General features: G+C 39.2%; 1 protein-coding gene across 1 annotated transcript; it reads right to left on the bottom strand.

Annotated features, from left to right (window-relative positions):
* Positions 1-1,049: 1,049 nt before the first annotated feature.
* On the bottom strand, positions 1,050-10,907 carry LOC119745080 (complement C1q and tumor necrosis factor-related protein 9-like). The gene is made up of 3 exons (XM_038221301.1): positions 10,502-10,907; positions 3,523-3,623; positions 1,050-1,535 (listed from the first exon to the last, which is right to left on the bottom strand). Exons 1-3 carry the CDS (start codon positions 10,905-10,907, stop codon positions 1,050-1,052), a joined length of 993 nt encoding a protein of 330 aa, XP_038077229.1.
* Between the last annotated feature and the right edge of the window lie 2,797 nt (positions 10,908-13,704).

Genomic DNA, 13,704 nt, shown 5'->3' with positions numbered 1-13,704 from the left:
TCTAAGGTCATCATGACGTCATCAGGTGTCAAATTACAAGCAATTCAGGTTCCAAAATTTGAGAAAATAGTTTCAGCTATCTCATTAGAACTAAATGAAGTATTGTGATCATTTTTCGTGAAGTTGTAAATGATGCCTCTGGCAACAACTCCTATTCCCGGGCACAAAACCGCTTAACCGTCACTTCCGTTGTTACCGGAAGTGCAATAAAAATTTACTATAACTCGAAAGCGGAAGTTTTTTTTTTCTAAAAGCAAATAAATCATGGAAGTGTTTAGAAAGGAATAAAAGACATAAAAACAACATTATGACGTCATCATCCACCAGGGCGCCCTCTAGCGGTACATCAAATAGGGTTTTCGCTTTTTAGATTTACAAACGATCCGTCCAAATTTAACCGAATCGCCCCTTGTTATATTTTTTCTCAACTACATATAACTTTACAACGTTTCAAAATTATGACGTCATCAGACCAAAAGTTAAACTGTAGGGAGATTTTGTAAAAAAGATCAGTTTTTATTCAATGCTATCATTTGATCCCCGTCTCATGACTTTCTTCGATATTCGTTACATTGTTGACTTTCGGATCTCTAATGCTGTGGCGTCGTCAAACCAAAAGTGAGGTGTTAAAACATATATTAATATTTTCCATATTTCATATGTTATTTTAACATCATAATGAACATGTATCATCTCATAACTAAATCAATATTTAATTTTCCTTTTAGGACTAATGATGACGTCATCAAACCGGAAATAGCCTGTACGTGTACATAAAATGTATACTTCAATTTGATGGCTTTTCTAACAAAATAATTGGTGGTACTGGAAAGGTTATATTTTCGTGACCCTTTGTTCTTACATTAAATTATTCACAACTTTACTGGGCAGTGTTTAATTGAGAAGTTGTCTGCCCGACCAATCCGCGTAAACTTCTAGTTGTCATTCTCATTACTAAGATATTTAACATTTTATCTTTAATTCATTAATTACTGTTTCGGCAAAATATCCCAGCCCCTGTATTTCATGTGTGGTGATTATTTATGTATTTATTCGGAGTAAAGAAGGAAGCCACTAAATGAGGTGTAGTCATAGGTGGAATCACCATACACCCTACCGCGCATAGTCAGATACACCGTGTCTCCTCGCTTCAGGACCAGCACCGCGCTACCGGACATCTGACCACGTTGACTTGGTTGACCATAGGTAGTGATCGCCTTGTAGTCGTTTTTAACAAGATGGATGTGAACTTCACCGCTGTTGGCATGCTTAAGAACAGAAAACGTAAATACGTAGGTGCCAGGCACACTACAGGTGAACGTGCCGGTCTCGAGATCGAAGCTGGTACCCGGCAGAAGGGTCTTGGCCTCCTGGAAGGGCAAGCGGGTGTCGTGACTCGAAGAGGTATCCGAGTTGCTCGTCCTCACCACGGTGAATGCCACCCGCTGGTTGGAGTCATCTGAAGTCTCCCCTGGCTCACCCTTCTGACCTTTGACACCAGTTTCCCCGGTTCCTGCAACAAATCCCGGTAGGTCCTCAGTGCTTATTCACAAAGCACCCGTAAATGTTTGCGTTGCGGGGACCCGAAAGTGGATGTTAAGGGCACGAAAGACTTGCGTTAAGTGGTATTCACGAAGCACCCTTAGAGTTCCCTTAGTGGACCCGCATGTTGCGGGCACCCGCAACTAATTGGTTGAACATAAAAAAAACACGTGCCAAGATATTTTATCCAATTTCAGAGTTCTTTCTCTTTGTAAAAATTACAGCCAGAGTCGATTAAAGATTAACTTGTCTTTGTTTTCTTAGCAAAAAATCAACACCAATCAAGCATGTCTTTAAGAGCATGTTCTTCCACTCATTTAAAGAAAAAAAATGAATCACTAAAATTTACCAATGCTTTCAGAAGTTATGCATGTGTTACAAACGTAGCCCATTTTTATAGCTATCCTTGAATGTCATTGGAAGCTATTGAGTTTAATGAGAATCATATTACAGACAAACTTTAAAATGCCAACAAGACTTTAAAGGAAACATGCAGTGGAAATTCAGCTCATCTTGTTCTCTTGCACATTATTATGTGTCGCAACAATACATATAAGATCGTAATACTTGTTTACGTTGGAAGTGACAAGAAAGTGGTAGTTTTTCAATTGTTAGCAAATTCTTTCATCAATACAATCGCATGTATTGCGCGCTATTTTGCTTTTGTCGCACAAGGAACTCCTTGTCAAAAGTGCATATGAACAGTACAAACATAATTACCCACAAAAAAGCTTCGAAAAAAACTAGTGGCGACTGCTAGTGTCCAAACAAGCTGTTTAACATGATAAACATGTAAAAGCTGTATAAGCAAAGCTGTAGAGACACTTTTGTTCTGCTTTGAATGACATCACGCTTTGGCTCATGAATGTGGAAATTTTCAATAGCATAAAAATTGAAATGTTGAAATTTCTCCCTTTTACTACTACAAAAGAAGGTTGAAAGTCATAGTAACGTAGCAAGAAAGCTGTTTTAAATCTATTTAAGTTATACAAATCCTTTTGCAGGTTCCCTTTAATAATTGAACTCAAGACGGAAACCACTGTCAGAATGTGTGCTTTCAATATATAAGAAACAAGTTAGCTCTATTATTTTTTTTTAATATTGATGGGATTTTTGTATCCTTTCCCATCCTCCTCATTCAGTGGAGGTGGGAAAGTCCACGTTTCATTGTACTCAATGGGTGTTCAGTTCGCATCACGTGATGAGCGGTAAACAAGTTTGTGATCGTTTTATTGAAATAGACATAACTTAGGATTAGACTGTGCAATTTAAGTGAAATGTTCACACTTAAGTCCCATAAGATGTACTTCGTCCCATAAAAAAAAACAAAGGGCGGCAGTCGCTTCCCAAAAGTGGAGGACATACCTATTACGGCATACTGCGGGCCCCGAATTTTTTTGGATTCTAGATGCTTGCTCTGTGGTGCGATCTGAGGCAATTTCTGAGCACTCAAACCACTTTTGTAAGCAAAAGATAATCTTTTAAACATCATTTTTTGAGTTTGGAGTCATTGAATCAGCTACTTTAGAATCATTATGTAGGCTACAATGTTTATTCGGGGATAGAAAAAGTGGGGGGGGGGCAACGATATGATATCCGCCACTTATAAAAAAAAAAAGGGGGGGAGGACTTGTCCCCCATCGATTGACGCCCATGAAAATAGAACGTGCCAAATATTTTGAACACATTTTTCAAACTCGGTCCCTTTTTTTTAAACTCATCCTATAGTTGGTTCAACCGGTCACGGAAGATTAACCGGCACGTCGATTCAGTTCATAGATCCGCCATTGTGACAATCGAGATGATCCACGCAAATTGTGGTGTGCTTGCGGGACGTCTGGAGGTCCCGCAAATTTACGGGTGGTTTACGGGCACACGCAGATTTAAGGGGGCTTTTTGAATAACCCACAAGTGCTTAAGTGAGGGTTGCGGGGAAGTTGCGCGCCCGCAAGCATTTACGGGTGCTTTGTGAATAAGGACCGGACCTATCTTGCTAGGCAGACCAATCCCGTCATCACCTTTAGACCCAGTGTTCCCAGGTGCTCCCCGCTCACCCATAGGTCCAATAGGGCCAATCTCACCTTGCTGACCTGCATCGCCCTTTGACCCCGGCTGACCGTACGGCCCCATCGGTCCTACTGGCCCAGGCAGACCTGGTATGCCGGGTACTGCGGCAGGTCCCTGGCAGCACTGCTGACACACCTGAGACGCAGGACCATCACCGTCCGAGGGAACCGGCCCAGTAACGGAAGCTCGGAGCTTCACGGAGTGTCCCAGAAGGAGGGCGATTGACAGAATGGTGGCCACGCAGATCTCCATCTGTAAAGAAACCAATATCTCAAACTAAAAACAAATCAAGGGAGAGTGGCCAAAAAAATAGGAAAGATTTGAAGAAAAAAAACATATTGAGGTCAGATAAATTGAAGAAGTGGTCTAAAAGACATTTTGAATAGAAACAATAATTTAGAGAACGGTTCGGCTTTAAATGACAGTGGCCTATCTGGGGCAAAAAGGCTCAAATTGTATGCACAGCGTTGTTTTAAATCGTTTGTCATTGCAAATGAGGTCAACCCATAGAATAGAACCTGAAAGTTGACCCCTGGTTACGCGCTTCCGGACCCCCTGAATCAGAAAATTAGCGTGTAAAAGTCGGAGTTTTTAAAATAACAAACTGTTACATTGATCTTTAAGATAATCATCCTTCAAGAGGCCTTTGTAAAATTGTTACTCTCATCTGAAATAGAAACTGAAATTTCGCTTGACGTGGAAGAGAAAAATTGTGCCAAAAAGATGACATCTAGCTTCCGAAAAGAGAAAGGGCAACCCAATTTAAAATGCCCATAGCAGTTAAGGTCGGGTGTGTGTGGGTGTGTGTGAACGTATAAACACTGCCTTATGGAGTACGGGAACAATGGGAGGTACCCCACAAGGAATGCCCACCGACTTGCGGGGTACCGTTTTGGTACCCCACAAGTTTTTTCACGAAATAGATATATGGATTTTACTCAAAAACTAGGAATTTCCACGGTGGGTTGATCCGTCTCAAATGGAGGAGTTTTAGAAAAGGGATATTAAGTCCGAATTTCAGCCCAGGAAATTAATTCAGGTTAAAATGAGATCATTTTGAAATTAGTGTGCGACATTGCAAAATGTTAGTACACGAGAACAAAGGAAGTACCCCACTTCTATGCTTATGTGTGTGTGTGAGTTTGTCTTACATACGCAGTGTGGACTTCCGAACAAAAGACGTCCACATAATGTAGGTAGCACCGACGTTGTGTGGACTTACCCCACGTCCACACAGTGTTTCCCCATTTCTGGAAAACAGGTTTAGAGGCATTTTTGGGTTAGGTTTATCTGTAGCAGAATGAAGAGAAACACTAAAGGGAATCATAGGAAAAAAAATGGGTTGAAAGAGTTTTCACAGTTTGAGAAAAATGAGTTTTTTCACTGGTTTTTCTTAACTACACGAAAGCAATGGAAAGTCCACACTAGTCATGTGAAACAAGTATGTGTGTGTGTGGGTGTGGGTGTGGGTGTGTGGGTGTGTGTGTGTGTGTGGGGGGGGGGGGGTGTTAGGTGGTTAGGCTGGTACCATCTGTCGATGGGGGTGTTTTTTACAACCGACAATTATGAACACTATAACCGACAATCAGGGGCGGATCCAGGAATGTTTGCAAGGGGGGGGGGGTTTCTTCAGCAAAACATTCTGAAAATGTACACAGGTTTTTTTTCTCTGGACACTTGGCCTCGGTAAAAACAAAAACTGGGGGGGGGGGGTTACCACATTCCAATAGGGGGCGCTGTTCAATTTCGATGATTATTAACACAAGATTACGGAATTGTAAACCGTATTTTGAACAGGCAAACATTATACCAGTTTAACTTTTTTGGGTGTCACAGCGGGTGGGGGGGAGGGGGTTCGACTTTTTTTTTAGAAATTTGTGTGGGAATTTTTGGGGGGACAGAGCTGGGGGGGGCACCCCCCCCCCCCCACCCGGATCCGCGCCTGACAATTAAATGGTGCTTTTCAGGGCGATACAGGCGGGCTATTGAAAAAAAGAGGCATCCGAAACGTTATATCACGCTGATTTTTTTAAAAAGGGCACTTAACAAAAAGGACACTGTTTACAAACTATTGGGTGGTCTTTATACAAACTATTGGGTGGTAAGCGGTGGTGAAATACGGGCATTTGAATGGAAAAGGGCACTCTTTACAAAATATTGGTGGCGGGAGTAAATCACCCCCCCCCCCCACCGCTGCCTACGCCTATGCATCCCTTTACCTCCTGACCACCCTGGGCAGCCTACGGTGGATCCCCTATACCCCCAAATTGACGGTAAGGCAGCTTCGAGATCGGGGGGGGGCGTTTATTTAATGCCAGAGTGCTGTTGTTCTCCTTTTCCTTAATATTTCCATCAAGAGGAAGAGGATGAGTGAGTCGATTTTACAACAGTTGTGTCGTCTATTGTAGCTCTTGTAAAATAATCGATATTTTTCTGATTGAGGTGGCCGCTTTAATTTGCTTAAACGATGTATCAAATCCGCCCTGCTGGTAGACAGCGGCGTAGCCACTGGGGTGGAGTGGAGGAGGGATGGGGTGTAGGAGGCTTGGGCTTACACGCACTTAAAGAAAATAATGTCCCGCAGTCGCCCCCCCCCCCCCCTCGGAAATATTTAATTCCCATAAATGACCATGCGGGTATAAGGTATAAAAGAAATTGCCCTCCCCCTTGCCTCCCACTGGAATAACATCTTGTAACACCACCAATCCCCCATGGTGGGAAGTCTGGCTTCACTGCTGCTGGTAGACCGGTTTCAGTTTCATATTATATTATCAAGTCTAAATACTGAGGTAGGGAACCATGCTGTGTTCACCGCAAAGAAACGAAAAAAATGTCAAGCAACAGATTAAATAAATAAAAACTAGAAATGTCTAAAATACCGGGGTTATGAAGCGTATTTTTCAAACAAAAGACTAAACGTGGGCCGATTGCTTTGGTCGGCGTCTCATTCAAAAGTGAATAACCTTTGTAGCTCTAGAAAACTTGAGAAAAAAGATGGGGCTGTAATAAACTAATATACAAACTAGGTTTAAACGTGTTTTGGGTTGATTCCCTAGGTCGAAGTTTTTTACCTCTTTTTTTGCTTAAGTGAGAAGGGCCGTTTTGTTGTCTAAAATCATGACAACACGCCTATTGTTCTCCTTTGTAGTCGTTGCAATGGGCTTTTATTATTTTGATGACAGGGCACGTTTCAACAAAATATCCTGATTATCAATATAAATATTGAGCTTTTTATTCGTTACCAATAAAGCAAAAAAAAAATGGGGAAAAAAAAAAATAATTAGCTGTACAACAACTCGCAATTTCAAGCTTTAAAAAATGAAGGGATGGCCTAAATGTTGGACAATCCATCACGCTAAGGCAAAAATTGCTAAGGCGAAGTAAAAAAAAAAGGAACATGCTTCTTGTCCCGCCCGCTTCCTTTTGAATGCCGCCTGGGTTGTTTTTATATATATATATATATATATATATATATATATATATATATATATATATATATATATATATATATATATATATATATATATATATATATATATATATATATATATATATATATATATACAGTTTTAGACACATTTGCTTTAACCGTGGACTTTTTCGGTGTTGTTTATATATATATATATATATATATATATATATATATATATATATATATATATATATATATATATATATATATATATATATATATATATATATATATATATAAACAACACCGAAAAAGTCCACGGTTAAAGCAAATGTGTCTAAAACTGTTCATTGTAGACAATGCAACTCTAAATGACACTGTAAATGTGTTCAGTTCTCTTGTCCAACTTGTCTTTCATTTTAAAAGTGTCTTTTAACAGTTGAAACACCAACGGTTGCAGGAAATTTCAAAATGGCGGCCATCTTGAAAAACAAAAAATAATAAAAAGCCCCATTTCCTCTTTTTTTTCTCAAAAACCCGGAAGACAAACTTGTTTTTTTTTTATTCGGCCTAATATATTCGAAAACGATGTAGCTCTATCGATCAATATACCAAAGCTACGGTTGTACGGGGTGTGTCAAAGAAAAAAAAGCGGTACCCAAACCCAAAAAATTGTAATTCATATTTTAAAAAAAATATGTGGCACAAAACATAATAATGACCGGAAAGCCAATTTCATAAGCTACTTTTTGATGAAGAACATACTAAAATTGCTCAATCTGTTCAAACAATATCACCATTTAAACACAATGGAAATGATCCTAAAACCTCTTCGTCCAAAAATGCGATTACAAGAATCGTCGTCAAAATTGTCTTCAAACATGCACCAGCGATAAAACCTCAGTTTAAAAGTTGAAAATATTCAACAAGGTCCTTTTGAAGGCCCGTTTTTCGAACAAAGTGGAATTTATAAATCATATTGTTTGCCTAACCAGGGTTGTTAATAAAAATATTGTGTACTATACAGTTGTTGACAGTTTTGAAACAAGCATTCTGTGTCATTTTTGTTGTTGTTCCAAACTTTAAGAATACACAATAAACTGTGTTTTGACGAAAAGGTTTTAGGGTCATTGCGTTTAAGTGGTGATATTCTTTGAATGGATTGAGCAATTTCATTAGTATTTTTTTCTCCAAAAGTAGGTTGTGCAATTGTCTTTCCAGTCATTAATACTTTTGATGCTACACATTTATTTAAATGTGAAATATATTTTTGGGGGTTTGGGTTCCGCTTCTTTTTTTTTTCTTTTTTTTGGACTCACCCTGTATTAAAACAAACCATATCAAGACACACAATTCTATAATCTTGGCTTTTTTAGGTTCAGCATTGTTTATCTCAATATTTTTACTACTTTCAGCAGGCACGTTGATTTCTTTTTATCATTGTTTTTGTAATACTGATAAGGTAAAATTATCAAAGAGGTCTTTATAAAACTTACCGCAATAATTGCTTAAAATGCAGTACAAATTTGAGCTATTAATAAAGCTGTTATTTTGTGGTCATTGCAAAAATTGAAAACAATAAAGGAATTTTTGCTTCTCATACTTCTTCGCATCGTACTTTTTTTTACTTTCCAAACATAATTTTATAAAAATACAATACATTCATAACTAGTCTTCAATAATTGAAAATGCACAAACATTTAAAAAGCATAGTCGGAAATAGCCAAAAATCTCTGCAAGGTAACATCAAATCATGATCCACTCCAAAAAAACTATCAATGCAACAACAATAAACAGTTCAAACTCAAAACTTGTTGAGTTTGAACTATTCTCTAATTAAAATGAAATTACGCATAATTTTTTTTTTCAGAAACAACGCATTTATAACACATAGGGATACACTTCGACACAGGCCGTGGTTCATTATATGAAAAAGGTACGAAACGTCACCCATGTTTTATATAATACATTCGACTCTATGCTGCAATTCAAATGCATAGATTTTTTCCAGCAAGAAACACAATCTTTCTTAGGGTTAATGATATCGGGGCGAGTCTCCATCCACCTAAAAATAACCCAACCGGTGCAGAAACTACGTACGTTTCACAATCGTCATTACTTATTATACATGTTCACATAACAAAGTGATTAAATAACATATTTTCTGAAATATTTTATTTGTTCACATTGTTATTAAAATTCTACTAACAATATTTCATTCCACAGTAGAAACAAACATAATTATTGTCAAATATTTTAAAGCAAACTTTGGTAATATATCTCTCAATACTCGAAAAGCTTAATTACAAGCACTCGGAATTGTAAATATATTGCCTATACGGAACAGTGCAGTGCAATGTAAACACATACATTATTGTTTAATAGATGCATCTGATAACTCCCGATTAGATTATTTGAACAGTATATTTCTTATATTTTGGTTCATACGATCACCAGCTTAAAACAAATACACCATGCAGCTGCCCGACTGATTATCTCGAGAAGTATAGATCGCAAAGCAGACATGCATCCATACTTCAGGAACTACATTGGCTCTCGGTTATACGAATAGATTCTTTGTTAGTTTTCAGACTTATCCGTCGAGTTTAGTTCAGTTCAAGAGTTTAAAATTCGCACTAAAAGCTGTGATGGGGTTAAGTTCAACAATCCTAAAGTGTGTCCAAAGCCTAAAAAAGCACACGGAATCGTGCTATTACCATGTGGAGCAGACGTTCAGCCGAAATGAGACAGATTTATGAATTTGGAAATTTTCAATCTCAGCTAAAAATATTTCCTTCTAAAAATATTTTATTTGTATCCTTTTTTTTTTTTTTTTTAAAGTATTTTCATGTCGTGCAAACCGTTTCGATATTTTAATGCTATACATTGTATTAAAAATTAATCATTTTTATCATGCGTATTAAATTCATATTTATTATATTGGTTATTGTTTCGGCAAAATGAAAAGCGAAAATGTTTTTTTTTTTGGGGGGGGGCGGATGCACTGCTCTTGTATATTTATGCGAGGGGATGATTAGTTAATTAATTAATTGTAAAGGTAAAGGAGGAAGCCACTGAATGAGGTGTAGTGATAGATGTGGTGACTATACGCCCTACCGTACATGGTAAGATACACCGTGTCTCCACGCTGCAGAACCAGCACCGCGCTTCCAGACAACTGAACTCGTTGATTTGCTGCACAATAGGTGGTAATCACCTTGAGGTTGTTTTTAACAAGATTGATGTCAAGGCTACCGCTGTTGCTATACTTAAGAACAGAAAACGTAAATACGTAGGTGCCCGGCACATTACAGGTGAACGTACCGGTCTCGAGATCGAAGATGGTACCTGGCAGAAGCGTCTCGGTCTGCTGGAAGGGCAAACGGGTGTCGTGACTCGTGGAGGTATCCGAGCCGCTCGTCCTCACCACGGTGAATGCCACAAGCTGGTTGGAGTCGTCTGGTGTCTCCCCTGGCTCACCCTTTTGACCTTTGACACCAGTTTCCCCAGTTCCTCCAACAAAACCAGGTAGCCCTCTCTGACCTATCTTTCCGGGCAGACCAAGCCCATCATTACCTTTAGACCCATTGTTCCCAGGTGCTCCTCGCTCACCCATAGGTCCAAAAGGGCCAATCTCTCCTTTGAGACCTTGCTGACCTGCATCGCCCTTTGACCCCGGCTGACCGTACGGCCCCATTTGTCCCATCGGTCCAGGCAAACCCGGTATGCCGGGTATTGCAGCAGGCCCCTGGCAGCACTGCTGACACTCCTGAGACGCAGGACCATCACCGCCCGAGGGAACCGGCCCAGTAACGGAAGCTCGGAGCTTGACAGAGTTACCCAGAAGGAGGGCGATTGACAGAATGGTGGTCACGCAGATATTCATCTGTAAAGAAACCAATACATCAAACTAAAAACAAATCAACGGAGATGGCCCAAAAAATAGGAAAGAGTAGACAACAATTTTGAGGTTGATTAACTGAAGAATTTGTCTGAGAGACATTTCTGACTGGAGATTAATTTTGAGAAACAATAATTAAAAGAATGTGTTTTGCTTGACATGACGGAGGATTTTCTGGGGCATAGGGGCTCAAATTGTATGATAAACGCTGTTTTTAAATCGGTTATCATTGACAATGGGTTCAACCCATAGAATAGAACCTGACAGTTGACCCTAGTGGCGCGCTTCAGGAGAAAATAAGAAAGTTTTTAAATGTTGATAATTGGGACTTTGATTCACAAGATAATCACCCTCCGAAAAGGTGCCAAAAATGACCTCTAACTTCCGAAAAGAAAAAGGGCCACCAAATGTAAAATGCCCATAGAAAGGCCGTGGGGGTGGGGGTGGGGGAGGGGTCCAGATGCTCAAAAAAATGGCGTACTTTCAGGCTCTATCAATTTGGTGCAATCCTGCATTAAAATTTCTATAGACCCTAGTGCTAAATGCCCATACTTCAAAATTATTTTTAAAATACACGGAACTCTCACAGGTATTTTAGCTGCACAAAAAAATAATGATCATCATCATGTCATCTTTCATTTTATTTTCATTTTTTGGTGTGCTGACCATTAAATTTTCGAGAAATTCTCACCCAAAGAAGACGACCCCTATTTTCCCCAAAGCGGAAAGGTAGCTATCTTGAAAATCGATCCCTCCACATCAGGGCAAAATAGCCACTTTCGAGTTCAATTGCAACCAAAATGCTCAGAATTGAAGCACCAAGTCCGGGCCAGAGGTTCAATGCCATATCTCTTCCATTCCCCATTGTATGGTTCTCAAAACTCTCTAATATAGAATATTTTGAGGGTATAACTTTTATTCATGAGCTCGGCGGATGGATTGAGGCCTATTTACCGGTGTGCATGCACCCTTAAACACTGCAACTGTTTTCGTTGTAATCATTGTTTTCGTCATTGGTTCCCGTCACTTTCAATTTTGTGAGTGTTTTAATATCACTACCAATTATTTGTTTGAGAAAAAAAAACACACTTTATTTTTGTTGTAATCATACTTCATTTTTCTTTAACGGTTCCCGTCCATATTCACTCGTCTTGTTTCACATATCACAACCAATATTCAGACGAAATTCCAACTTAATGCAAAGTGTTTTTTTTTTCTGGAGATATCTTCTCCACAAAGAGTGTTTATTTTTGTTCAATTATAGCCGACTTCGGTTGGACAGTTCACAGGGACCGCTATTTGTGTAACGCGCCCTCTTTTGGAAGAAATTGTTGATGGCAACATGTACGTGTGTGCCCAAGGCCTTATACACACTGCAGCATTTGTTTTCGTTGCATGCATCGTTTTCGTCATCGGTTCCCGTCGATTTAGATTCATGAGTGTTATATATCACGACCAATTATTGGACGGAATTTCAATTCGATGCAATGTGTTTTTCTTGAGTTATCTTCTCCACAATAACGAGTGTTTTTATTTTTGTGCAATTAAAATTGACTTGTGTTTGGACCAAATATTTCGCAAATAATACACTGTATTTTCAATAATCATACTTCATCGTTCTTCAACGGTTCCCGTTAATTTTCAAAGGGTCTGTTTCATATATTACGACCAATCCTTGGACGAAATTTCAATTTAATGCAATGTGTTTTTCTTGAGTTATCGTCTCCATAAAGAGCGTATAGATTTTTGTGCAATTAAAGTTGATTTGTGTTTGGACTGAATTTTTCGCGAATAGTACACTTTATTTTCTATAATCATTCTTCATAGTTCTTCAACGGTTCTCGCCAATGTTCAAAGGGTTTGTTTCAAATATTACGACCAATTTGCAGACGAAATTTCAATTCAACACAATGTGTTTTTCTGAAGTTATCTTCTCCACAAAGAGTGTTTTATTTTTGTTAAATTAAGGCCGACTTCGGTTGGACAGATCGCCGCGTTCAATGTGACCGCTATTTGAGTAGCGCACCCTATTTTGGAAGAAAATGCTGATGGCAAATTGCGATTTGCCAAAGAGCCCAAAACCTTATTGGTGCAACCCTGCATTAAACGTCCCATAGACACTAGTGCTAAATGCCCATACTTCAACATTCTTTTAAAAATACTAAAACCTTCCAGGTATTTTAGCTGCACAGAAAATGATGATCAACATGTCATCTTTCATTTTATTTTCATTTTTTGATGGGATGACCTTTGACTTTTCGAGAAATTCTCACCCAAAGAAGACTACCATTTTCTCAAAGCGGAAAGGTAGCCATCTTGTAAAAACGATCCCGCACAACATAGCAAAATAGCGCCACTTTCGAGTCCAATTGCATCCAAAATGCTCAGAATTGGAAGCCCCAGGTCCGGGCCAGAGATTCATTGCCATATCTTTTCAATTCCCCAATGTATGGCTCTCAAAACTCTCTAATATAGAATATTTTTCGGGTATAACTTTTATTCATGAGCTCGGCGGATGGATTGAGGCATATTTACCGGTGTGCACCTTTCTTGATTAATTTGTTATTATTTTGCCCGCCGATACAAGTTCGGGAGGGGACCAAATGTGAGGTTTTTTTAAGTGGGGGTGAGGCGGTCGGTGGTGGTGGGAGCGGTTGGGGGGGGAGGGGAGAGTTTTATTTCGGGGGTGCTGTGGGGTGGATGGGTTGGTGCGGGGGGGGGGGGGCTATACATCTCGATAGAGTCATCAATTAAATATCAAAACACCCACCTCGATGGTTTG

This window comes from Patiria miniata, unplaced genomic scaffold (assembly GCF_015706575.1).
Source record: "Patiria miniata isolate m_02_andy unplaced genomic scaffold, ASM1570657v1 HiC_scaffold_7, whole genome shotgun sequence".
NCBI classification, from domain to species: domain Eukaryota; kingdom Metazoa; phylum Echinodermata; class Asteroidea; order Valvatida; family Asterinidae; genus Patiria; species Patiria miniata.
Note: the sequence above shows the minus strand (reverse complement) of the source record. Positions and strands in the feature narration are given on the sequence as shown.